This window comes from Sander vitreus, chromosome 2, assembly GCF_031162955.1.
Source record: "Sander vitreus isolate 19-12246 chromosome 2, sanVit1, whole genome shotgun sequence".
Classification (NCBI taxonomy): domain Eukaryota; kingdom Metazoa; phylum Chordata; class Actinopteri; order Perciformes; family Percidae; genus Sander; species Sander vitreus.
Genome location: NC_135856.1, coordinates 274,661 through 301,590, shown reverse-complemented (window position 1 = coordinate 301,590; position 26,930 = coordinate 274,661). Strand labels below are relative to the sequence as shown.

The following is a 26,930-nucleotide window of genomic DNA, read 5'->3' as shown; positions in this document are numbered from 1 at the left end:
CCAGGGCCACAATGATATTATTTGAAGATTATTCACATTGTTGATTATTGATGGACCTCTTACCTCCCCTAATCCAGTGAGCGAATCAGCATGCGGCAGTCTCAGGTGGATAAGCTGTACGCCGGCCTGAAGGACCTATCAGAGGAGAGGCAGGGCAAACTGGACGAGAGGCTCCGCCTCTTCCAGCTGAACAGGGAGGTGGATGACCTCGAGCAGTGGATCGCTGAGCGGGAGGTCGTGGCCGGGTCGCACGAGCTGGGGCAGGACTACGAACATGTAACTGTACGTATGAACAACAATCTCTGAAACTGGTCCAGTATTAAACCAGAACCAAGCTGTAATGTTACCCTACAGGACTAATGTTCAGCAGCAGTTAGTAACAAGCTGTAATGTTACCCTACAGGACTAATGTTCAGCAGCAGTTAGTAACAAGCTGTAATGTTACCCTACAGGACTAATGTTCAGCAGCAGTTAGTAACAAGCTGTAATGTTCCCCTACAGGACTAATGTTCAGCAGCAGTTAGTAACAAGCTGTAATGTTACCCTACAGGACTAATGTTCAGCAGCAGTTAGTAACAAGCTGTAATGTTACCCTACAGGACTAATGTTCAGCAGCAGTTAGTAACAAGCTGTAATGTTACCCCTACAGGACTAATGTTCAGCAGCAGTTAGTAACAAGCTGTAATGTTCCCCTACAGGACTAATGTTCAGCAGCAGTTAGTAACAAGCTGTAATGTTACCCTACAGGACTAATGTTCAGCAGCAGTTAGTAACAAGCTGTAATGTTACCCTACAGGACTAATGTTCAGCAGCAGTTAGAGTCACTAAAAGTTGTGTTGTTGCTGCTGACAGACTCAGATTATTATTCTAAGTGTGTGACAACATTATGGGATGGATCCCTACAGAGATAGACCTTTTAGTTAAATAGTAAGATCCTTTTAGTTTAACATGTAACAGCCCCGAAATCACCATCACCAAACTACACCAGACTCCATGTAAATAATCAGGACTTTTAGCGTGTATAGAGCCAGCATATCTCCACCAGACTCCATGTAAATAATCAGGACTTTTAGCGTGTATAGAGCCAGCATATTTCCACCAGACTCCATGTAAATAATCAGGACTTTTAGCGTGTATAGAGCCAGCATATCTCCACCAGACTCCATGTAAATAATCAGGACTTTTAGCGTGTATAGAGCCAGCATATCTCCACATGTAAATGGGTGAATTAAGGGTTTATTTCAACCAAACCAGAGTGGTGATTGTTGGAACAGTGGAAAGATGAACCAAGACGGCTTTTTTGTTTCTGTCCACTTTGAATGAAGTGTGTTTTACGATGATAAAAGTACTTATTATCTAAGGTCTATCTCTGTAGGGATCCTGTCCATAATGTTGTCAGACACTTAGAATAATAATCTGAGTCTGTCAGCGGCAAAAACAGAACTTTTAGTGACGCTGCTGCTGAACATTAGTCCTGTAGGGTAACATTACAGCTTGTTACTAACTGCTGCTGAACATTAGTCCTGTAGGGTAACATTACAGCTTGTTACTAACTGCTGCTGAACATTAGTCCTGTAGGGTAACATTACAGCTTGTTACTAACTGCTGCTGAACATTAGTCCTGTAGGGTAACATTACAGCTTGTTTAATACTGGACCAGTTTCAAAGATTGTTGTTCCCATCAGTCACTTGGACACAAAAATATGGAAACGTAGGGTCCAGGTCAAAAACATTATGATCTACTAATACACCTCAGTTAGTACTTTTGTTGTTTCTGCTCTGATTACTCTGACCTGTGTATTCTGTGCTCAGATGTTGCAGGAGCGTTTCCGTGAGTTCGCCCGGGACACCGGGAATATCGGTCAGGAGCGCGTGGACAGCGTCAACCGTCTGGCGGATGAGCTGATCAACTCGGGTCATGGCGACGCAGCAACGGTGGCTGAATGGAAGGACGGTCTGAACGAAGCCTGGGCCGACCTGCTTGAACTGATCGACACCCGGACGCAGATTCTCGCTGCCTCCTTCGAGCTCCACAAGTTCTACCACGATGCCAAGGAGATCCTGGGACGCATCATGGACAAACAAAAGAAACTGCCTGAGGAAGTTGGCCGCGACCAGAACACGGTGGAGACTCTGCAGAGGATGCACAACACCTTTGAACACGACATCCAGGCCCTGGGAACACAGGTCAGTCAACCCTAACAACCTGCTTTATGGGGACACAGTGGTTTATGGGGACACGGTGGTTTAAGAGGACACAGTGTTTCATGGGGATCCGGTATTTTAGGTGGACTTTAAGGGGACACTGTGGTTTATGGGGACAAGGTGGGTTTATGGGGACGCAGTGTTTTATGGGGATACGGTATGTTATGGGGACACAGTGGTTTATGGGGACACAGTGGTTTATGGGGACACTGTGGTTTATAGGGACACTGTAGTTTTTGTGGTTTTTTAGTGGTTTAAAACAAAAAATGCCCAATCACTACTGTGCAGATTCCACCTCCAAAATTACAAGTTGGCAGTGCCCTTATCCATAAGATTTTGGCTTCACTTTGTACAGCGGGAGGAAGTTAAGACCCGGAGGCCGTCTTTAGGGTTTAACTGGTATCAGGTGATTCAGTCCTAACTGTTGACCTTTGACCCTGTGTGCAGGTGAGGCAGTTGCAGGAGGACGCTGTGCGCCTGCAGTCGGCATACGCCGGAGATAAAGCGGACGACATCCAGCGGAGGGAGTGTGATGTGCTGGAGGCCTGGAGGAGTCTGCTGGAGGCGTGTGACGGACGCAGGGTCCGCCTCCTCGACACCGGAGACAAGTTCAGGTTCTTCAGCATGGTCCGAGACCTGATGCTGTGGATGGAAGATGTGATCCGGCTTATCGAGGCCCAGGAGAATCCCAGGTACAGAGTCTGCCACGGTCTGCTGAACACCAACATTTCATCTGATAGAAGCAACTAATGATTAGAGCTGCAGTATATGAGGACAATATACAATAACATTGTTGAATATCACGATAACAGATATTCAAGTGTATTCAGTTCTGCTGGTTTCAGTATTCCGCTAAAATACAACACATTGCTTGTTGATTAAATTAAGGAAATCATTTCCAACATTATTTTATTGAACAAATTAAACTGAACACAAAAGGCACCATTAAAAAAAGAACATTTTAAAGTGCAGTTTTCTACCATTTTCTTTCAACTAACACAAAAAAATCTCAGCTGAGTTGCCTTTAAGTCCATTCCTTGATTTTATTTGAGGTTGAACCTTCCTTGAACTGAACTTTTTCTTTTTTTAAATGTTCTTCCTATTCTTACCTACCTGTTGTACAGATTTAGTTTTAGTTTTCTTTCAATAACTGTTCTGTTTTATTTTGCTGTTTTGTGACTTTGTTACATGGATTTTGAATGTCCACAACTCAAAGATATTCAGTTTCCTGTCCCAGAGGAGAGAAGAAACTAGAAAATATTCACATTTAACAAACTGACATCACACATGTTTTACTGTTCTTACATAAAAAAATGAGTCAAACCGATTGGAGATTAATTTAATAGTCTTTAATCTTTGCAGCTGTAGATAGAAGCTGTGATCAACAACGCTGTGTGTGTTTGTGTGTTCAGAGACGTGTCGTCAGTGGAGCTGCTGATGAACAACCACCAGGGCATCAAGGCCGAGATCGATGCCCGAAACGACAGCTTCACCGCCTGCATCGAGCTGGGGAAAGCCCTGCTGGCCCGAAAACACTACGCTTCACAGGAGGTGAGGACGAAACTCTTTACAGAGGACGAGCAGGGAGTCGGCAGAACAAAAATTGTGTTGGATATTTGAATCAAACACCAAACCAGTGTACAAGGGAAAGATTGGAGGCTGAAAATCTTTTGAAAAAGTTGTAATTTACCAACAAAAAGTTGTAAATAAACAACAAGTGTTTCTGAACTCGTCCTTCAGATGTATGAAATGCCATTTCATTCAATATTATATAAATACATATATTAATAAATGTGCCTATAAAATACATCCTGAAATAAGTATATGAGGCAATATAGTTAAATAAAAGGACAGTTTTAAAATGACTGCTTACATTTATTTATATATTTATTGACTCATTTATTTATTTCAGGATATATTTTAAACGCACGTTTATTAATTTATGTATTTAAAGTTGAATAAAGTGGCATTTATACGGGTGACGCTCATTATTAGGGCCACATGGAATCTGGATGCAGAGTTTTGCAGATTTAAAAAAAATGAAAATCTAACTCAGAATGTTAACAAATTACAAGCAGAAAAACAGTCCTAAGTTCTGAACTTTCACTCTGAATCATCACTGAAAACTGTAAACAATAAATAACAAAACAAAATCATCTGCAGATTCAGTTTGGGTCTAATGATCCAAGACACAATACAGGTAGAACAGGTGTGTTGTTGTGTGTTTTGTACAGGAGTGTTAAACTGTTGTCTGTGTTTTTGTGTTCAGATTAAAGAGAAGCTGCTGCAGCTGACAGACAAGAGGAAAGAGATGATCGACAAGTGGGAGGACCGGTGGGAGTGGCTGCGACTCAGTAAGATTCACACATTCATTAATCTGCATGAAAACATGAACACAAGCTGATCAAAGCCTCCGGTAGGGTCAGAGGCCAGAGGTCACTGCAGCAAAGATTCTCTATAACTAAAGATAAAGATTTCACACTCTGCCAATGGTATGAAACACACTTAACAACTATGTTGGGTCAGGACACTTGGGAACACCCAATCTCCCCTAAAAATGCCTGCCAATATTAGGGAAGGCTTAGTCTATATCCACGACCTTCCACTTCCGGGATTGCTCCGTTGCTGCCGGAAATTCCGCCGTATGTACGTACACACGTTCCACCAAAACAAGTTCCTTCCTGAGACTATTTAGCAGAGGCACCGTGGCTCCATCCGGTGCTTAGCTCCGCCCAAGAGGATTGTGATTGGTTTAAAGAAATGCCAATAAAACAGAGCACGTCTTTTGTCCATCCAGGAATGCTGTGTGGACTAGACAGACCTTCCTGCAGCGCTGTGGAGGAAGGTCTGGCAAAGCGAAACTAGGGAACCCCGAATATTTGACAGGTTTTTTGAATGGGCCGTTCGGTTTTCCCAAGTGTCCTAACCCAAACTGCAAAAGTCTTTCCAAATGTCCTACTCGTGGTAGCACAAATTCTTTTCCAGGTGGCCCAACTTTAGCTACTTCCCCCTGCTGCTAGCAGGTCGAAACCAAGACAGGTCTACTCCATACAGACCTGTCAACCACATACTCCAAAACCTGGTGGTTAAAATGGCTATTTTAGTTTTCCAATATCTTAGCCTGGTAGCCCTAAAAACAATAACTCAACAACCCAAATGTCAAAAATGTGCCCAAATGGCTAACCCAAAAACACACTCTGTGACAGTTTGTCAAATCTCTAATAATCTGTGTTTACGTTCACACTCAGGAGCTGCCGCTAGTCTCCTAAAGAGGCGTGGCCACGGACAAACCCGCAGGACACAGTTTAGATAGATAGATAGATAGATAGATAGATAGATAGATAGATAGATAGATAGATAGCAGCATAGTATTTGCACAAAGATATTTTAAAACAAGCTATTTCCGTGCAGGAGAGTAAAGAAGCCTAAAAGGGTTATTCAGAGACCTCCCTTCATATAAAAGAGAAAAAAACAACTGAAACATGATAATTAAAGAGAGAAGCAGAGATAGGAAGTTACTCTGAGTGTTGGCGTCTTGCTTCTAAACCGTCTCTGCCTGCAGCCATCAGGCGATAGCTGATTGGACGCTGCAGTGATGAGTCAGCGTTGATGAAGACTCCTCCGGTGCACGCTGCTCTTCATCTTCTGACCAATTAGGAAACGCTGCAGGTGGTTTAGTCGACTCATCAGGACAGACAGATCACAGGAAGCTTCATCCTCACGTCACATTACAGCTGTCAGAACTGGCCAAAAATAATGTTTAAATATTCCTTTTAAAAAACACAAAGGTTTCGAATATATTTGAAAATGTTTTTGTGCACAATATGTACTTTCTACATGTTGATTTGACAGAAAATGAGCCTTACAAAGTTGTTGCTCATCTGGCGAGAGCGCTATGCTTTCCTACGCTATGACAAGAGTGTGTGAATGAAACATGAAGTTGTTCAACTTTACTAATCAAGTGACCAGCAGGCTGGCTACTTAGTTAGCTTGCTCACTAGGAGGCTCACTTCTCAGTTCAGGATCTTCTGTTTAAAATAAAAGAATCACTTCATCCGATGTTTGAAGTGATTAAGAAAGCTTGGCCAGCCTTTTACTGGAGTTCACAACTGCAAATGTCCTACATGAGTACAATTTTGGCTGTATTTTTTGTTTCCCCTTCAATAATTGCTATTAAGACATTTATGTCACACACACACACACACACACACACACACACACACACACACACTCCTAGAACTGCTGGGTTCAAAAAAACCTAACTTGGGATATTTTGGGTTGTGTTATGGATTTGCCCCAGCATGTTGGGTTATATTTTCTACACAATAATGGGGTAAAAAGGACTACGTTGTTGGGTTAAAAATACATGAAAATGGGTTGAAAAATACAACCCACATTCTGGGTTATCTGTATTTCTTTAAACTTATTTTAGTTCACAAGATTTCTGTATTCATAAATGTATTGATGAAATTAAACTTGTGAAATAATCAAGCTCACTATCCAGGGTTTCCGCGGGGTCTTAAAAAGTCTAAAATTTCTACAATTTAGGCCTTAAAAAGTCTTAGATTTGCTGGATTATTTTGTTCTAGGTCTTAAATAATTTTCAACAGGTCTTCGTTTTCCTACCTTGATGTGACAATACTTTTAATACTCTTTTTTTTTTTTTTTTTTTCTGTGTTGTGTAGTTCTTTCTTTTGCTAGTCCAAATATAATTCTCTGTATTATGACTACAAATGAGACCAACATGTAACTTATATTGCAACCAATCAGCTTTCTTGTTGTTGGTGTGAGTCTCTTTGGGATTGTCCCACAGTTATAAAACAGATTTTATTCTTCAGCTTTGGGGAAGAGCAAGTTTAGCGATACTTGGCTTGAAAAAACTCAAACTCAGTTGATGTTGTGATAAAGGTCTTAAATGTCATTCCAAATGAGCTTTAAAATGTCTTAAAAAGGTCTTAAATTTGACTTGGTGAAACCTGTAGAAACCCTGTTATCATTTCACCGGATTGTTGTTTTCTTCAGTAATGGATTGTAAAACAGAAAGTAAGTTTGATTGTGACTCTGTCCTCCCATCAGTCCTGGAGGTGCACCAGTTCTCCCGGGACGCCGGCGTGGCTGAGGCCTGGCTTCTGGGTCAGGAGCCGTACCTGTCCAGCCGGGAGATGGGCCAGAGCGTGGACGAGGTGGAGAAACTCATCAAACGCCACGAGGCCTTTGAGAAGTCCGCTGCTACCTGGGAGGAGCGCTTCTCCGCTCTGGAGAGGCTGACCACGGTGAGATGCATTCAATAAGCTCGTTTTAAATTCAGCCACAAACCAAACTAATCATTTACAGAAATAAATGTGTTAATATTTAACATAGATGTAAATGGTGGTCCGACTTTGTTTCTTATCATTGTCTGGAGGACAGGAAATTATAACTTTGTGCATTTTGTTACATTTATCACATTTATACCCTTTTAGAGAAATTAAGAGGCAAAATATTTTTGATACTTTCATATCTTAAATGTTTTAGTTTTATTTAAACTTAAAGATGTTTTCATGTAAAACAGTTTATTGAAGAAATCTGTCTGTTTGTCTCTCCGTCTGTCTGTCTGTCTGCCTGTCTGTCTCTCCGTCTGTCTGCCTGTCTGTCTGCCTGTCTGCCTGTCTGCCTGTCTGTCTGCCTGTCTGTCTGTGTCTCAGCTGGAGCTGCTGGAGGTGAGAAGGCAGCAGGAGGAAGAGGAGAGGATGAGGAAGCCTCCGTCTCCGGAGCCGGTTATTCTTCAGCACGAAGAGTCTCAACAGCAGAGGTGTGTTTCTCCGTCACTTCCTACAGTTTGATCCCAGCAGTGTAACACATTTTGTAATACAAACGCTGAACGCAATATGTAATAATTATTTCAAAATGTGGCGGTTCTTACAAAAGTGCGGGGTTGCACAATAATATGGTGCATTATGTAATAATAACCAACCAAAATGGTATTTTCTCTACTGGCTTGAAAAGGCATTTAACGAACAAGTCAAAGCATAATAAATACATTTCACCATAAAAATTGTTTAATATCTAGTCTTAACTTACACACAACATGGTGGACACTCTGAATATAATATATGTAATTCACAATAATCTTACATTGTCGTTAAAGTGCTACCCCTGCATTATGTAATAATTTATCACATATTGCGTTCAGGATATTCCATAATGTGGGTGTTGTAACTAATGTATAATGTCGACGGCCAGTAACCAGCTGTGTTTCTGTGTCTCTGCAGCGGAGTCATCATTCAGAACGGACTCCCGTCAGACCAGGACTCTCCTCGGGTCAGTACTTTCTTTACCTTCAACACTGATCGGACAACCTTAAGTCCCTCCCCCCCTTTCCGCTAAAGCCCAAAACGGTCTCCTAAGCACCTCCCCCCACAAGGGAGAATGAATGCGTGTGCATGAGCAGTGATTGACATGCAGTTAGACACCCCCACAGCGCTGCGGAGGAAGGTCTGACTAGTCCACACGGCATTCGTGGATGGGGAAAAAAACGTGCTCTGGTTTATTGGCATTTCTTTAAACCAATCACAGTCATTTTGGGCGGCGCTAAGCTTTAAATGTCATTCATACGTCAGAGACAAACTTGTTGTCTTAAACCCTGAAGAACTAACCTTTCTTCTGTAAACTGTTTTGAGGTTCGATGTGCAGAAAGAGCTTTTACATCTGTAGAGTACGAGAGACATTACATCTGTTATATCTCAGGGTAACAGTGTCAGAAATGAAACGCATTAAAACTTGTGATCTAAAGGAAATGCGGTGATTTAGCGTAATAACTGTCCCTGTGGTGTCTCTGCTCAGGACGGTGTGGACGGAGTAGATCTGGTGAACGGTGTCGGCGAGCGGAGCTCCAAGGAGCCGAGCCCCGGCGCGTCCCCGACCTCCGGCAGGAAGAGTAAGACCAGCCTGTCATCCACGTTGCCTTCCAAGAACCAGGACAGCTCGCCGTCGCAGCTGGAGGGACTCCTGCACCGCAAACACGAGTGGGAGGGACACAACAAGAAGGCGTCCAACAGGTGAACGATCCTCTCCCTGCTCTGTTCACTGTTCAATTCATAGTGTCAAATCATAACAGACGTTGTCGCAGGACACTTTACACAAGGGATTCTACTAACTACCGATTATTATCACAAAGTGACTCAAACTGATTAATGGATTATCAGAATAGTTGGAGATTAATTTAATAGTTGATGACTAATCCATTCATCTTTGCAGCTCTATTTATAATAACAGAAGTAGTAAAAGTGGGCATTGAGCAGGACCAGAGTGTAAGGAAATCTGCGAAAGACTGATGAAGAAACTAAGTTAGTAACATGCATTAATGGGATCCAAACTAACGGGACAGTGCTGCTCTGTGATTGGCAGGTCGTGGCACAACGTGTACTGCGTCATCAACAACCAGGAGATGGGTTTCTATAAAGACGGCAAGGCGGCTGCGGCGGGCGTCCCGTACCACGGCGAGGTTCCCATCGGCCTGAAGGACGCCACGTGTGACGTGGCCTCAGAGTACAAGAAGAAGAAACACGTCTTCAAACTCCGGTAACAAGCCTCTCCTTCTGATTCTAGTTTCCTCTAACGCTCAAATCATTGGTGTGAAACCAACATGTGTATGTTTTAAGTGGAGACACTGCAAGTGAAGTTACAGAGCCAGACATTTAAAACGTCTCTGAAATATTTGATATTCTTGATTTCATTATTGATTAATCTGCAGATTATTTTCAGGATTATTCAATGTCCATCACAGTTTCTCCAGTCCAAAATGATGTCTTTAAATGTCTTGTTTTGTCTAAAACTCAAAGACATTAAAGGTGCACTGTTAGTTCCTGCATGGTTTCAGCGTGATTTCATTTTTGTCTCAAATGGTAGTCATCTCTCCTGAATCCACTAGCTGCTTCACTTGTTCACATGTGCTTCATCTCAGTCGGTTTCCTTTCATCGGGGATTAATCTGCTGATTATTTAATCGTTTGAGATGAGACGCTACAGTTAAACTAACACCACTTCCCCAGCTGACTACTCACATTAAGACAATCATTTTTTGTACTCCAAGTTTTCTGAAATGTTCTGTTTAAATATGCAAATTAGGCATTATCTAATGCTAACTTTAGTTAGCCTAGAAATCTAGACCCCCCTAGCAGCAGCAGATGTAATCTGCAGCAGGGTCGTCTAGCAACTCTCTGTTGGCTTACAAGCTGGAAAAACCAAACTAGTCAGGCCAATCACATCGTGTATAGAGTCGGTGGGCGGGCTTAACATAATGATGGCAGAGTTGCGACAGTTCCGCGTGAATTCCCTGCTACTTGAAAACAAAGAAGATGGCTGCTGCTGCTGGCGAACAGCGGTCTTTGGAATCGGCTTTGGCCGCGACTCTGGAAGACTTGGAGTTCAGCTTTTCTTTGAGAAAAGAACAAAGAACGGCCCTGAAGTCATTCTTAAAAAAGGAAGATGTGTTCAGAGTTTAAAGTTGAATCTATCTATGCTATGCTATTGCGCGCAGAGAAAATTTGACAACCGTTTATCCCGCTCCTCGGATTGAGCCCTGCCAATGGTGAGTTCCCAGACCCAACATCTGGATGTGGGTCTGGCTTGTCAGGCTAAACCTTTGGTGAATTTAGGAGAAAAATACTACAGACATGAAAAGACAAAATGTTTCTTTTCAGTAGTCTGAAAGAAGACATGTTAGACCGATAAAATCTGCAGTGTCTCCCCTAAAGTGGCATCTCTCTCAGGTCATCAGCAGATCACAGATCTCAGACTGTAGTTTAACTTTGTGGAAACAGAAAGTTAATAAAGGTGATCATCGTGCTGTCGGAGCGGCTGATGTTCGGCTGTCCGTGTGAACAGGAAACTGACCGTGTGACAGACACATCGCTGACTTTCTCCCTCTCTTTGTTTCAGAGTCACTGATGGAAACGAGTATCTGTTCCAAGCCAAAGATGAAGTAAGTTTGATTCTTTTTCTTCTTTCACTGAAATTCAGATCAATTGTATTGTAAGATTTCTGTAAATGTTTCTGTTTGGACGTCTTCTCAAACCTGTCAGCAGTGGGGAAGTATACTCTGAAGTACCCTCTTTACTGACGTAGTAATACATCAAGAGACAGGGACACCCTACTACATATATTGTATGAAATGAAGTTTCATATTAAACTTGTGCTACAACAACGTGTAGCGCGGCCTAAAGCCTTTACACATACCTTTTTATGGTGAATACAATACGAAGCTTTTAAAATAAGTTGTTGGCATATTCATATATTTATACATATTTTTGTTGCTTTAAAAAAAAAAATCTTTTTTTCAGGGTTTTTGTTGCTTTTTTCCGAGGCTATTTTGATGTAATTTGTTTTAAGTTGGTTTGTTCTTTTATGTGAAACTCTTTGTGCTAAAGGATTAAAAAAATATATAGTAGCAGGGAAAGGAAATACTACATGAGAAGTACATCAGTACTGTAAAAAGTGTTCCTGTCAGTTCTCAGGAGGTGAGTTGGCGCTTTTTTCAAGTTTTTTTCAGACATTTCGTTTTTTTTATGACGTTTTTTGGCCCTTTTTTCCTGGTTTATATTGCTTCTTTCAGGTTCTTTGTTGCTTTTTTATGTTTTTTTGTATTCTTCCAGTACCTCAGAATGTGTAAAAAGTGCAGTACTTCCTGCCAGTTGTCAGTGAGTTGTGTGTCGCCCCCTGCAGGACGAGATGAGCACCTGGATCCAGGCCATCCTGAACGCCAGCGTCGACAGCTGCGACGCACCGCCGGGCAGCATCCCCGGCACGCCGGCGTCTGGGCGCGCTCAGACGCTGCCGGCCGCCGTCACGCTCACCACGGAGTCGAGTCCCGGCAAGAGAGAGAAGGACAAAGAGAAGGACAAGGAGAAACGCTTCAGTCTGTTCAGCAAGAAGAAACAGTAGAAAACACAATGAGCGCTTTGGTGCAACTGACTCAGACGAATCCGGACGCACGCTCTGGGGCAGGAAACATTTAGCTTCTCATTACCTGCAGTGGTGGAAGTACATTTACTCTAGTACACATGTTGAGGTACTTGTACTGTTTTTGAAAGAAAGAGAGAAAGATGGAAAGACAGACAGACTGGAAGAAAGAAAGTTGAGTGATGGTTTTACTTTTTTGATTAGACCATTAAACACATTACTGTTTTTAAAAGAAAGAGAGACGGAAAACAGGAAAAGAAAGAAAGAAAGAAAGTTGATAGACGGAACTCTGGTTTTAAATGTTTGTTTTTCTAATGATCACTCCCCTGTTGAAATGTACGCGCTGCACAAGTGTGAACAGTGTACTAAACACAGCGCTGGAATGTAACTAAGTACACTTACTCCAATACTGTCCTTCAGTCCAAATGTTGAGGTACTTGTACTTGACTTGAGTCTTTTCTTTTCATGCTACTTTCTACTTCTACTCCGCTACATTTCAGAGAGAAATATTGTACTTTTTACTCCACATTCATCTGACAGCTTTAGTTACTAGTTACTTCACAACATTTTCACTGCAGGACGTTTACTTGTAACAGAGTATTTTAACAGTGTGGTATTAGTACTTTTACTGCAGTAAAGGATGTGAATACTTCTTCCACCACTGGAGAACCGGAAGCTGTTTCAGAGCGTGAGTCCAGATTTGAGCTGCTGTTTTCAGCTTCATGAAGGTCTTTTTCCAGAGAAAAAAAAGTTGCTGATCGTCTCTGATGCTGCACGTTAAAGCAGCAGTATTACCAAACCGCTCTGAGCGGGTAAATGCATCGCTCACCTCGCTCCGAAAAGACCTTCGTAAAGTTTGACTCTGTAAACTTTACCATCCGTTCACCCTCCGACATGTCCTGTTCAGAGCTGCAACTCTTACGGTTATTTCCTGGATGAATGGATTAGTTGTCTATGAGCGTAGCGTAGACGGCGTTATGCACACGTGCTGTTAAGAGGACTTCCATCCAAATTGATTGAATCCTTTAAACGGGAAACAAAACAAACCAAGCGATGACATCACTCCTGAACAGCCAATGGCGGCGGTTGACAGCTGAGCAGTTTCACCAAAGTGCGATGTCGGGTTGTTGTTTATTCTCAATGCAGTTTTGGTTTCTTCTGTTGTTTTTTGTATTTCTGGTTTGATTTTCTTCACGTGGTTGTCCGGCCGGGTGGGGAAAAAGGGCGACACTGTGCCTGAGAGCGAGAGCGGCAGTTTGGTTCTGGCGTTTTGAAGAAACAGTGGTTCATCATCGACGAACCGACGGGCAAAAAGAGCGAGAGTAGCAGCGGTTTCTGTTTATACACCATGTTGTAACTGCTTGGGTTTAGACTAGGGCTGCACGATATGAGGAAAACTACTTGCTACTTATAAATAACTACTTACTTCCGATAAATAAACAGATATTAAAGTGTTCTCAGTTCTGCTGTTTTCAGTATTCTGCTAAAATACAACAAACTGCTTGTTGGATTTAAAATAATTTTCTTTTACTGAACAAATTAAACATTGGGCTGAATATAAAAGGCAACACTAAAAAAAAGTGACATTTTAAAAGTGCAGTTTTCTGCTGATATTTTCTTTCAACTAACACAAATAATCTCTGAGAGGTTTTTGCGATATATTGCAGCCTTTTGCGGTGTGTTTATAAAAAAACATATTGTGCAACCCTAGTTTACACTTTGAGATGTAACTGCTTTTGTTCTGACAACAACAAACGGCTGATAAATCGCGGCGTCTCAACTGTAACAGTGTGTTTCTCGCTCTGCGCTTCGCCAGTTTGCCGACGATAGACCGCTATTTCTTTACGTCTGTCACCGCCTCTCTCGCTCTGTTTTGGTGACGTCTGCAGGGACCACACACTAACTTTGTTTGATTTAGTTTATTCTGAAACTTTTTGTTATTTTTGTACTTTTTATTTTTGTTGAAGTTATCAAGTTATTTCCTCAATTTTGTGAGGGTGTCTTCATAGACAACCTGCACTCTTCCTCTGCCGTTGAGAAATTGGACCAATAGTGCATTTTGTTTTGTTATTATTTTTTACTTTACGTTCTCTGCCGCTCTGCAAAACATTTTCCTTTTTGTCCTGAGAACAGCCGGTCACCTCGGAGGAGGTGTGTGATGTAGAAATATCCACTCACTTGCATGCTTCGTCAGGCTCCGAGCACCGCCTGAAACACTAAAAACCCTCTTCATTTTTTATATTTTTCTTTGGTTCACTATGTTTCAGATAAAGCAGATGAATATGTATAGTGGTCTGGGTATCATAGGATAACTCGTAATTCATTTGTAATTAGAAAATGAAAAACATGTATATTTGTTTTTTGTTGTGAGCGGAAAAAAACATTTCTGGTGTCAGAATCAAAAAAACTAAAAAACGATCAGAAACGCAGTGTTTTTGTTTGTTTTTGGCAATTCTTTTCATCGTGATTTCTTTGGGATCAAAGAATGAAAAAGTACATGTACAACTCGTCATATCGTTTGAATCCAAAAATGGAAGTTGCGTGGGTTTTGTTTAGAAAGGAAAAGCTAGAAAACCAAATTCAAAAAGCGGTCTAATTTTAGTTTTTGCAAAGAATTTTGAAGAACGACATGAAAAAATCACAACAGGTAACCGAGAAGTAAACCTATTTTTGACTTTGAAACAAAGAACAGATATACAGTGTTCTCATTTCATAATTACAAATAAACCAGGTATTATCCATTGATAGAGGACCTTTTGATGAACACTTTAAAGCGTCAATGTTGAACGGTATAGACGTACATCGTGTACTGCAGACAGGAGAGAAATGAAGGTTGCTTGCTTATCGTCGGCTCTTCGCGCTGCGTTCAGATTTTCTGCTCTTTGATACTCGTGTTGCTCTCCGTCGCTGTATATCTATCGTACTGAACATGTATGGAAGTTAACGCCATCTTACTGCACAATCACAACTTCATCTATAGGAATGAAGAAGAAGCTGTTTGAGGCTGAATATTTAAACAGAAGTTAGACCATAAAGGCTTTTCTCATGTATGAAACTGCACCTGTAGACTTTAAAGCTCTCTCTCTCTCTCACTCTCTCTTTTTCTGTCAAATATGTGCGATGTCATTAAAGCTTTTAAACTTTACACTTCCTGTTGTGTCGTCTTTCTTTTGAAACTGCAACTACATCACATTTAATCGTTAACTAAAACCTGACACTGCTCTTTGAGTCATTTCATTTCAAATGTGTTCATGGTTTTACTGCTGCTCCTTTCCTAGTGATTTGTTTAAGGTCACATGATGCTGCAGCGCCGACTGTTACCAACTCACAGCTGCAGACCATCTTGCAGCGTTCCCTTAACTCTCAGAGCCAACAGAGATCTGCAGGAGTCCTAACACCTGGATTCTGTCACCGTGATAATAGTCTCACATGTCCAGCTCTATCTCCACAGCGCTGTGGAGTAAAGTTTGGCTACACCACAGATGCATTCTGGAATAGGAGAAGAAAAAAAAACACGCTGGGTTGTTCACATTTCTTTAAACCAATCCCAATGGTCTTGGCTAAGCACCAGACGCAGCGACGGTGGCTCTAAATAGTCTCTGGAAGGAACTTGTTTTGGTGGAACATTTGCACCTCGCAATATTCGTCCACAGCAATCCCATCAATCTCTCCCAAAACGTCCCAGTTAGAGAGGAAATGACCTAAACACATTCTTTGTAAATCTTTACAATCATTCCCTGAAAGAACCAAGCAGGCCTGCCTTGTTGCACCATCTACATCTTCTTCAGAACTTGACATTTTCAGTGTGTTTCCTAAAGAGAACAGAATTTGAGAATGACAACACAGAGAGCGAATGTCAGGGACATCCGGCGCGTGGCAATTATCCGTGATAGCGTTACAACTGCGCAAGATGCAATCACCAAAATGTGCAGGTGTGTAGTTGAGTTCAATATGGTTGTCTTAACTACACCGTAAAAGCCTGAATTTAGTGGCCTCTGGCACATACAAATGACACTATTTCATTATATACACTCATCGCATATTTTAATGAGTTTGCCTATACCTGATTGTCAATGTTGTGAATTATTGTAAAGAAGATTTAGGGCCCTATTTTAACAATCTAAGCGTACGGCGTGAAGCGCCTGGTGCAGGTGTGTTTAGGGCGTGTCCAAATCCACTTTTGCTAGTTTTGACGGCAGAAAAAAGGGTCCGGGTGCATGGTTCAAAAGGGTTGACCTTAGTGTCTTCATTAATCAGAGGTGTGTTTTGGGCGTAACATGCAATCAACCAATCAGAGATCATCTCCCATTCCCTTTAAAAGCCAGGCGCGTTTGGACCTTGGAGCATTGCTGTTATGATGGAGGATTTGCTGAGCAGGAAGGAGAGATTTTCAGGAGAAGAAACTGATCTGCTCATGCGTGACTGACAGCGTGCGATATTCATATAATACTATTTCACATTGTAATATTTTTATTTTTAATCTGCATGTTTTTGTGCTGCTGCCCTGTGAGTGTAACAAACGTGTGTACATTTTACTAATGCGCTGTTAAAATAACAATGAAATGCTGAGTTATTGACTTTAGACCAGGTTTTTGTTGGTCAATGGCGCCATCACTTTCTGCTGCCTCAAGATAGCAATACTCCCAGAATGCACCTGAACACACCTCCCTGTAAGACCAGCACACCCAGAATGCACCTGAACACATCTCCCTGTAAGACCAGCACGCCCAGAATGCACCTGAACACACCTCCCTGTAAGACCAGCACACCCATGGGCCACAGATGGGCCCAGATGCATTTTCTGTTTAAACAACGTGGGCGTGCACTGGACAGTATTAAAATAGCAAAGTCACTTGTGTCTGGCTTTGCACTGCGCCGCGCTGGGTGCTAGATAGGGCCCTTAGGTTTTGTGTGTTTTAGTCCACAGTCTGTAAATAGCTATTTATATTTAAACTATTCCTGACAGATCAAAACTTAAATCACACCTTATTTATTGACTCCTTCAATGTAATGTTTATCAAGACATGCCACTGATGGTTAATGGAGGTTATTATATTACTAGAAACATAAATGCACTCGCTACTGCAGGGAGTTCTATGACATCATGTTTGATTTTTAAAACATGATTTTGGGCATCTGATATTAGTTTGCATAATTGGTCAACGGCAAAAAATACAAAAGCGTTCTAGAAGTGTTTTTAACTGTAAATTACAGTGAGGCTGCATTTTCCTCCTGTTACTTTGACAACATTGCCTGTTTTGGTGTGTGTTTGCAGAGCGTCTTTACAGAGCCCCGGAACATCACAAACAGAAGAAAAATTACTGCGTGGCCTCGAGTTATTATTTTGTGGCGTACTGTAGCCTATATAGAAAATGCAGCATTTTCAGAGGGCTTGTTAATACTTACTGCGCAATCATCAAGTAGTTTTTGGTGTTTTCCGTAGGCTAGACTTAAATGAGGCTGTTTGGCTGGCAGTCAACACTTTGACCTCTGCTCATATCAATCACAAAAACATAACAAAACCCTTTATATTAATAAAAAAAAGTGCATGTGCACATGTCGAGAAAATCTGACAGTCACATCATAGACTATGAAAGTCAATTCTTTACAAACCCATACTTCATGTTCCTCCCTTAAGGGATTGTTAACCCTAAGAATCCTAAAACCAGATAACCCATCAAAAACCCTTAATAGGTACTTCTTTATACAAGAATTAGATCCATTTGTCAACTAAATATTAAGAATATGAATGCAGTTTGATTATGACATTTATTTATTTATTTATTATAACTCTCCCTCTATCTGTGTACATTCATGTTCCATAAATGCATGTTACTAACTTAGCTTCTTCCCCAGAGTTCTTGTGCTTTCTTGTAAATTTCCCTGGATTGTGTTCCCAGCTGCTGCCCTGGTCATGCTTAATGCGCTAAATATATTATTTAAAAATAAGATAAAATAAAACTCTGTGTAACAGCTTAAATGTGTCTGACACCTGTTAGATCACAATATCACACATCTCCAACACTGAACACAGGTGAGTAACAAACAGCAATGATTAGCCCTTCCCCTCAGGATAGGGTTGGACAGGGTTTGACGTATTTATATACTTCAGACTTGGAACTTATGAAGGTGTGTTGCGTCCTCGGATCAGATGCACACAGACACTCAGACGGACAAGGAAGAAAAATAAAGATCAGCTTCGTCTCTGCCAGTGTTTCCTCGACACACAAAGGTGGAAAGAGTCTGTAAGTCGACCTGAAGAGTTCAGCAGGTGAGAATCCTAGCAGAGGAATCTGTAAATGTCTGATAATCAGGATCACTTTGATCACATTGTGATGTGTCACTGTTTAACTGGACAGTAGAAAGGTTTCCTCATGCAGCTCAGCTGTCAGGGGCCCTTCAGCAAGAGAAAATGTGAAATAATAATTAGGGCTCGAGTATTGAGACGCAAGGACAATAAGGTACACAAAAATGTAGGTAGTTACTGAGGAATAAAGGAGGAACAACTGTTAGTTAACTGTGATTCAAGCACTAATGATTAGTGACTGTATTATGCATCATACTGAGTGGTTAATTATTGATGAATGATTATACAAGTAGATCCATCCAGACAATCTGATTGGTCAACTAGACATGGCGTGCTCAAATCAGCATGACAGCACACCCAGAGCCATTGGAGCACCGGGCACATCACTTAAAATATCACTCCGCCATTTCTCTGTCAACATTACAGAGTTGAAATAAAAAACTGTTTCAAAACATTTTTATTCATGTAAGTAATTCAGGAACCACAATGGAACACACATCTCTCCAACTAGTATATATCGTGATTCATCGGATTAAACGACGCTCTGGAGTTAACTTTCATTGGAAATGTTTAGGGTCAGCTGTGCCGGTGATGGTGCTATCTCACAGACATACAGGAGGGAAATTATTTTTTTCAGCAGATATCTTAGTTTTAAAAGCAGTTTGGTGTTTATATTGTGGTAATTATTCAGTTTGGGAAATCCCATGATCTCTTCAAAGCTAACGTTAGCTTACGTTGACTGGCTGACTAAACAGGCCAGTCATCTAAATTGCCCCACAATATGAATACTGTTAGATTATAATACTGTAATATATATACTTTTATTTTGTTGGTAAGCGTTATTGTATAAGCGCCTCGGTCTTAGCCGCATCACTGTTGTGCCAATGATACCGTTAAATCAAACCCTCTCTTCTGATACTGCTTCATTAGTTAAGGATTGACTACCATTTGTAAAGCATTGGCATAGCATACAGTAATTAATCAGTGCTGAATCACCAAAATTTGGTACACACATTGCTTTCATCATTCCGGACATATTTTCAGCTCGGCCCAACCGAAAGTCGGCCATTTCGAATTTGTGACTTTGACTTGTATGTATTTTATGCAAATTTAATCAAACTCCTCGTAGAGGGTTTGTGGATTTGGTTGGTATAATCCTCCGACTATTGTGACTCTAAACTGCGTTGAAACTCCTCCTAGAGGATTCAACCCTTCCTTCTCAAATTGGGTCAGCAGGGTCAAGACTTTTTATGATACCAGATTGCAAAACTTTTGTCTTTTCGTGGGCAGGAACTTTGCATGTTTCCACATGATACAAGATGTTTTTGTAATTTGACTTTTCATAGTCCATTCTGCCCCAAACTTCACATGCTGGATGAGTGTCCAGATCCAAAGACATCCACACATACAAATTCAGTCAAAGTCATAGTACCACCTATTGACAACAGGAAGTCAGCCTAATGTGACAAATATGAAAACTGACATGTTGTTGTCTACACATGATATACAGCAACATGACACAGTGTTAGAATAATTACGTTATCAAGAATAGACAGAGACCACTGAAGACATACTAAAGTTCATTTTACTTGAGAACCCAACAAGGAAGCCTTCTCCACACTACAGAATAGTACAGATAGTGACCTAACGAAAAGCTCTCAGCTGCTTTTTATAATATCAAGTGTAAATGCAATAAATCGTGATACAAGAGTTGGTGTCGTCAGTTGTTATCTGTCAGAGTCGATGACGTCTTATCTGGTCTGGGAGGGCATGTATGCCCTCAGGAACACACCGTGCTTTGGACAGAGACAAGCAATGGCTCCAGTTATCTTGTTTAGAGTATTCAGTATAATATTATTCTATGCAAACAGTTAACGAGAACTGTAATAATAATGAAAGTATGTAAATAAAAAATTCTCCAACATTCCCTCCTTTTCTTAAACTTTTGCATCAATAATACAACATTATTATATTAATATATTTATTATTAGTATATGAATAAGAATTCTGCAATTTTTCAGTACATTACTCATACTGTACATCATTAAGCATTCACGTCTATACTAAACATTTTTAATCAGATGTTGATCTCAATACCTCGGTGGTACTTCCAGATAGGATTGAGTGTCTTTTTCTTTGGTGAAGCAGGTGTTGGGGTCATATAATTGACCCCTCCGAAGCCTTCTTATTTCAGCGTCATCAGTTCCTCACAGAATGTTCATCAAGGCTTTGGGTAGGGCATGTGGTTTGCAGCTGGCTCTCTGGTTTGCACAGTACATCTCCAGATGCTGAAGTCACAACCATACAGCTAGCACTGGTCCACTATCCCTTTCCCTCTGGGCCCAGAACTGTAGTCAGACCACAAACCTTTATCGTGTCTAGCTGTGCTGTGGTCTGAGGTGCTGTGGTGGTGGTTTTTGTCGTTCTTAAGGTACTGTTTGTCACCGGTCCTGCAGCTGGAGGGGGAGTGAGATAGACCTGACTGACACATACGAGGCACTGTGTGGCACAAAACAGAACTCCAAGAAGCATTATTTGTTCTTTTATCAATATTATCACTTGGAAAAATGTTCTAATTATTTTAACATCAATAATTATAAAACAGCATTTCTTTCCCTGATTCTGGTTTAACTCTATAAAATCCATACAAATATGCTGAAAAGGAAACACTGTTTTTTGGAAACTGTTCTCTTTTAGGCCTCAGATTATCTTAGGGGATGTGTTTTTGCAAATAGTGCAAGTCAATCAAAACAAAATTAAAACCAAAAAATTCTTTAGAGTAGTTTTAAAATTGAAATGATGTGAACACTTTTTAAACACCTTATTTATTATTGCAACTATATCCCTCCTGTTTGAGGCATGACAGAACTCATGACTCAATAAGCAGCATATATAAATAATCTGTTTTAGTGGTTTAGCCATTAAAGGGGTGATAGAATGCTAACCCAATGTTACCTTGTCATCTTAATGTCAAGTGGAATAAGGCCAGTTTGGAGGTAACTAGGACATACAGAGAACCTCAAAGTCCCATTGACATCCCTTTCATCTGCAAATCTCACTATTTGAAACTGCTGCTGAAAACGGGAGAATCTCAACTCCTCCTTATTTGGCTCTAGTCTCTCTCTTTGTCACGCCCAACATTTACACAGGCCACTGACTGATCTGAGACCAGCTGGTCTTCTGAATCTAGGTCACGCAGATCTCAGAAATGTTATACATTGTTCATCTGCTACTTCATCACTAAATTCACTTCTGAGACTTTTTTCTGCGAGAAATCCACTGTATAAAGCTCAAATATGGGCCGTTTTACTAAAATTAATGGCTAATTGCAAATTTGGTAAGACAGTTTTGGACTTAAGGAGCTCCACAATCTGCCGTGACAGGTGGCGGCTGCCGGTGTTATGTCCCTACTGGTTTCCACAGTAACTGGTTTCCGTATATTGTGTTGACCTAACAGCAGCAGTTGTTGCTGCATCTATCGCCAGATTCGTCACACAATCACAAACATATTACTGGTGATTTTGAAATTTCTTCCCAGATCTACTGCGGTGAATATGATGGAATAAGTGAGCACTACATCACAGCCACATACAAAAAAGAAATGTAAGAAAATATAATGATTGCAAGATTGTGTTGAGGTGGTTTCGATCTCACAAGGGCAAAAACATATATCACCTGTTAACAGCAGCTCTAAACTGTGAGCTACAAGGCTCATGCATCTCCTGCTTTCCAGTCATGTATTAATGAACTACGTCAGCAGCCAGGTAGCATGTTGTCTTGAGTTGATCTGAAACAACTGGTTACCTGGGTTTAGTTTAGAAAATACCCGAACGTATTTATCACGTTTCTGTCCTCGCGGCTACGGCTATATTGACCACTGTAGCCTACATTACAGCCCCACAAATGTTTTTTTAAATAGTGACAATCTAACCCAGATAAAACTGTAAACATACAGTAGGCCTACGAGCCGAGCGAGCCACTGAGCCAGGAAAAGTTGAATACAAGTGGTAATATTCTACCCACAAGTTCTGAAGGCATGGATGTAATGATTTACAGGGAAGCTGCTCTAGCAGTAAATAGTAAAACATACCTCTGTGCTTGCAGTACAGTGTTATTTGAGCTTGTGTGTCTATCGAATTATTCTATCCAAAGCGATGTTCTAATCATAGACTAATATTTACAGTCTATGGTTCTAATCAAACTCCAACACAGCATATATAACGTTATTTAAATGACTTAAGGAGCACTGAGCTCAGGCCATATGTTTCTCTCTGTGCGGCCCTCATGGACACAATAAACCACTGCCTAAGCCCAGGGTCAAAGAATCATGATAAATACGATCGTGTATTTTCTAAGAGTAACCCGTTTTCTACAGCCTATGGGAGTAACCAGTTTCAGATAAAACCAAAACAAACTGTTACCAGGATGCTGACATAGTTCAGTAATGCTTACTGGAAACAAAAGCCAACAGCGTTCAAGTAGCACGCAGTGTAGAGCTGTGGACATGAAGAGTATGTTTTTTGGCTTTCGACCGTTCGAAACCAGCTCGACGCAAACTTGCAATAATTGTATTTTTGTATTATCGCAGCCATTTTTATGTGGCTGCGATGTAGTGCTCATTCATACAATCATATTCGCAGCAATAGATATGAGAAGCGACCTGAAAATCACCAGTAATATGTTTGTGATTGTGTGACGAATCTGGCGATAGATGCAGCAACAACTGCTGCTGTTAGGTCAACACAATATACGGAAACCAGTTAGTGTGGAAACCAGTTAGTGTGGAAACCAGTTAGTGTAGAAACCAGTTAGTGTAGAAACCAGTTAGTGTGGAAACCAGTTAGTGTGGAAACCAGTTAGTGTAGAAACCAGTTAGTGTGGAAACCAGTTAGTGTGGAAACCAGTTAGTGTAGAAACCAGTTAGTGTAGAAACCAGTTAGTGTGGAAACCAGTTAGTGTAGAAACCAGTTAGTGTAGAAACCAGTTAGTGTAGAAACCAGTTAGTGTAGAAACCAGTTAGTGTGGAAACCAGTTAGTGTAGAAACCAGTTAGTGTGGAAACCAGTTAGTGTAGAAACCAGTAGGGACATAACACCGGCCGGGTTTGATGCCTTCCCTGTCGGCCTCTCCCCGACGAAATAATACGATTTGCTGTCTGGTATTTCTAAAAATCATTATGAATTAAAGTTGTTAGGCTTAGTAGAGCAAACCTAAGCACTTCTAATTTCAAGTCTATTTATCCAATTTGTTACCTGATATGGGAGCATATTACATTATATAATTAATAACAAAAATGTGTATCAAATTCATTGCTGAACCTAAATTCCACATACACAACTCATGTTTTTCTCTTATCTCTGGGTGTGTGTGTGTGTGTGTGTGTGTTCTCTAGCGAGCCCCTCCCTCGGCTGTTCTCTGAAGAAAGGAGGAGTTCTCCTTTTTGCTTTTAGGGCGCTGACATACAGAGCCGATAATCGGCCGTCGGACCGTCTGGCGAGGTCGGTGTCGGAGTCTGTTCGGTGTGTTCCGTGCCGTCGTCCATCAGAGGAGCTGTCGGCCTTCATTTTGGCCGACCTGACATGCTCAGTCGGAGACAGGGCAGTCGGGACTCACCCAGAAATGACGAGCTCATCCGCTCAAAATCTGACGAAAATCTGTTAAACTGACCTTTGTTGATCTGAAATGAAGACAGATTCAGCAGCTGCACGGCCTGTTTCTCTCTTCAGATGTTTTCAGAAACACGTTTCAGTGAGCTATTTTAGTACAATATGAGATCGTAATCTGAACGAGACGCCATGACAGTCTGGCTGTGAATTTCTGGAGAAAAAAGACCCACGTGACGCGTTCGTCTAATCAGCTGCCGGTTTTCATTTTCTGGGAAACAATACAGAGAAGCGCCGCCTGCTGCTATGGAGATGTATTACGTTTCGCACATGTGCAGAGCGTACACTCAAGTCGGCGTCGCCTCAGTGTGTTTTGAGGCATTTTTTGGACCTCGGGGAGCCGACTGATCAGTCTGACTGGCTTTTCTGCCGATGGTCGGCCGTCTGGTTGGTGTGTAAGCACCTTTAAACACACTGCTTTTCTAACTCTGATCTATGACATCATCTATTCAAAGATGTTGTTACATTAGGGTTAGTCAATTCAATAAGGTTCATACGGATAGTTATAGAGGACAAAGTATTCAAATTCTTTGCCTAGGTAAAAGTACTAATTCCAAAATGTAAAAACATTCTGTTACCAGAAATATTCCATTATAAATATTACCTAAGTAAGAAAAGTATAAAAAAATATGTACCACTCGTTTTTGCTTCGTTTCTCTGATGGTCTTGTCACTGGGACCTTATAGTAGATACATAATGTAGGTTGTATGTTGCCTACAATGTTTACCTATATGTGATTTGTCCCAGTGAACTCAAAGTCATCATCACCGTTTTATCTAAATAAGTAGTCTTTCTGGTCAAGGAAACTAAATTTATCCCAACTAGGTTTCTTCTCTGCTGTTCTAGGCAGATATTTTTTATTTCAGTAGTCTTCCCACAAGACAAGGAACGTATTGTCCTTTTCCTATCGACCTACTTGCATTTATTTGTTTCTCTGATTGTCCCGCCACTAGGGTTAACACTCATATACTCTAGGCATCAAAGACGTCATCGCTGTTTTTTAAACAAGCAGTCTCTCCGGATAGAAATACAATTTATCTCACCTAGGTCTCTAAAAATGAATCTCGTCACCTTTTCCTCACTTCCAGCAGGAACTGGCCTCTGTAATGTTGAACGGAGGTTCAGTTGAAAATCCAAAAACAGCTAACAGCTATATTGCTGCATAGAATGTATTAACCCAAAAACAGCTAAAGATATATTAATCTGCTGAGTGCTTGAAAACATATTAATCTGTTTTACATTTATATTAATGCATATAAGTGTGTTCCAGAGAGTGCAGTACATTTTGTCAAGTGACAAGACGTGACACCCAGTGTGTGTAGAGAGGTGCGAGAAGAAATGACCGAGCACAAACTGTTGACTCATTTCTGCACATCCTGTATGTATGTAAACGCCTCTGAGAGAGAAGGGAGATGGATTGTGTAGAACAAAAAAAAAGTTAAACCTGCATTACTGCTTTAGAAATGTAATCATGCTGAAAACTATGCTGCTAGTGTTACTATAATTTTTGCTTAGAAACATATTTAGAAATGTATGTGTGGATTGCTGTGTGACTGCCTGACAGAGTGTGAGGGTCGTGCAGAGGTCATGAGTGGAGCGCCAGTTCCTGTTCTGTCCTTCTGTACTGTGAACGGTTATTGTGAAATGTATAAGTTGTCACATGAAAAAAGTCCTCCCTGCACACGTCTCTTAACCTGTGTCTGCTTAAATGATATTACCCTATAAGGCCATATGAAGTGGTAAAGACATCCCCTGCAAAGCCACGGGAGTGCACTGACCAATGTATGTATAAGAAGAGAAGCTTTGCAAGTAAAAGGACCTCTTTTTTTAGGCCAGGACCAGACTCCTCGTGCTCACAGCACTTGTCATGGCCTCCAATCGGGAGGGAACACTCGTCGAGCCTATCCGGTACGGAGTATGGCACTTAGGGACAGAATAGGGTACCTCGTGCCTTGAGGCAGTGACACTTAGAAGATTTATTAAACCTCTCAGCACTCGGAGGGAAACTCATAGAATCAGATTGGTTTTGAGTGTAGTGGATTTTACACTGCTGTGTTAGCTGTGCTTTTCTTTATAAAATAAATAAAAATACCTGAGCTCGTGTTGGGCCAGGAAACCAGTCAGTATATGTAATATAAAGAGGTAACTCGCCGACAGGCACGAGTTGGTTGATCTTTTTTTCTTTGCTGGGTAAGTTGTAACCCAGCGGGGACCGATTTTGACAGCAAGCCTCCTCTCAGCTCATCGGAGACTGCATTTTTCAGCGGATTTGAGCTTTTGGTGATTCCACAGAGAGCAGCTTTAAACTGTAAGTATTGCTGAAAATGATTTGGTTGTAAAAGCTCCCCTCGGGCAGTACTTTTTCTGTATAGGAGGTTAAAACGCCTGTGGATAGGGGACATCTACGGTGTTAATCATAGCCTCTTGCCTTGTCTCCGGGTTCCCTGACCCGGGCGAGGGCCCTTTATTACGGGCGTGTGTGTCTCTCTAAAAAATAAAAAGACAGGAAAGTATCTGAAATAACTCCTTTTAATATAGGCCAAAACATCCGCTCCACTGACAGTAACTGGTGTTAATTGTACGGCAGAAGAGGGCATAGTAGAACGAGGGTTATCGAGGGGAAGATTTAAGAGGAGTTAGCTTTTAAAATAAAAGTGATACGAAGTCTCGATAACTGCCCGCTAAATCGCTCATCAGTAAAAAACAGCAATTCAAGCCAGAGGTCGTTGTTCAAAGAGTCACCAAATGACTCCCTCGTCAACGGGATGTACAGAGAGTCGTTTCTATGCAGATGATACACAGTCTTGTCTCATTGGTG

General features: G+C 41.2%; 1 protein-coding gene across 2 annotated transcripts in view; it reads left to right on the top strand.

Annotated features, from left to right (window-relative positions):
- LOC144531278 (spectrin beta chain, non-erythrocytic 1-like) overlaps window positions 1–15,288 on the top strand; it is a 53,803-nt gene extending 38,515 nt beyond the window's left edge. For both annotated transcript variants that reach the window (XM_078271333.1, XM_078271341.1), the window contains 12 exons: window positions 78–282; window positions 1,813–2,187; window positions 2,653–2,897; window positions 3,618–3,756; window positions 4,475–4,559; window positions 7,282–7,478; window positions 7,890–7,996; window positions 8,457–8,505; window positions 9,028–9,242; window positions 9,592–9,765; window positions 11,124–11,166; window positions 11,907–15,288. In XM_078271333.1, the coding sequence (XP_078127459.1) occupies window positions 78–282; window positions 1,813–2,187; window positions 2,653–2,897; window positions 3,618–3,756; window positions 4,475–4,559; window positions 7,282–7,478; window positions 7,890–7,996; window positions 8,457–8,505; window positions 9,028–9,242; window positions 9,592–9,765; window positions 11,124–11,166; window positions 11,907–12,125 (2,053 nt within the window). In that variant the 3' untranslated portion in view covers window positions 12,126–15,288. The remainder of the gene's footprint in view (window positions 1–77; window positions 283–1,812; window positions 2,188–2,652; window positions 2,898–3,617; window positions 3,757–4,474; window positions 4,560–7,281; window positions 7,479–7,889; window positions 7,997–8,456; window positions 8,506–9,027; window positions 9,243–9,591; window positions 9,766–11,123; window positions 11,167–11,906) is intronic.
- The last annotated feature ends 11,642 nt before the right edge of the window (window positions 15,289–26,930 follow it).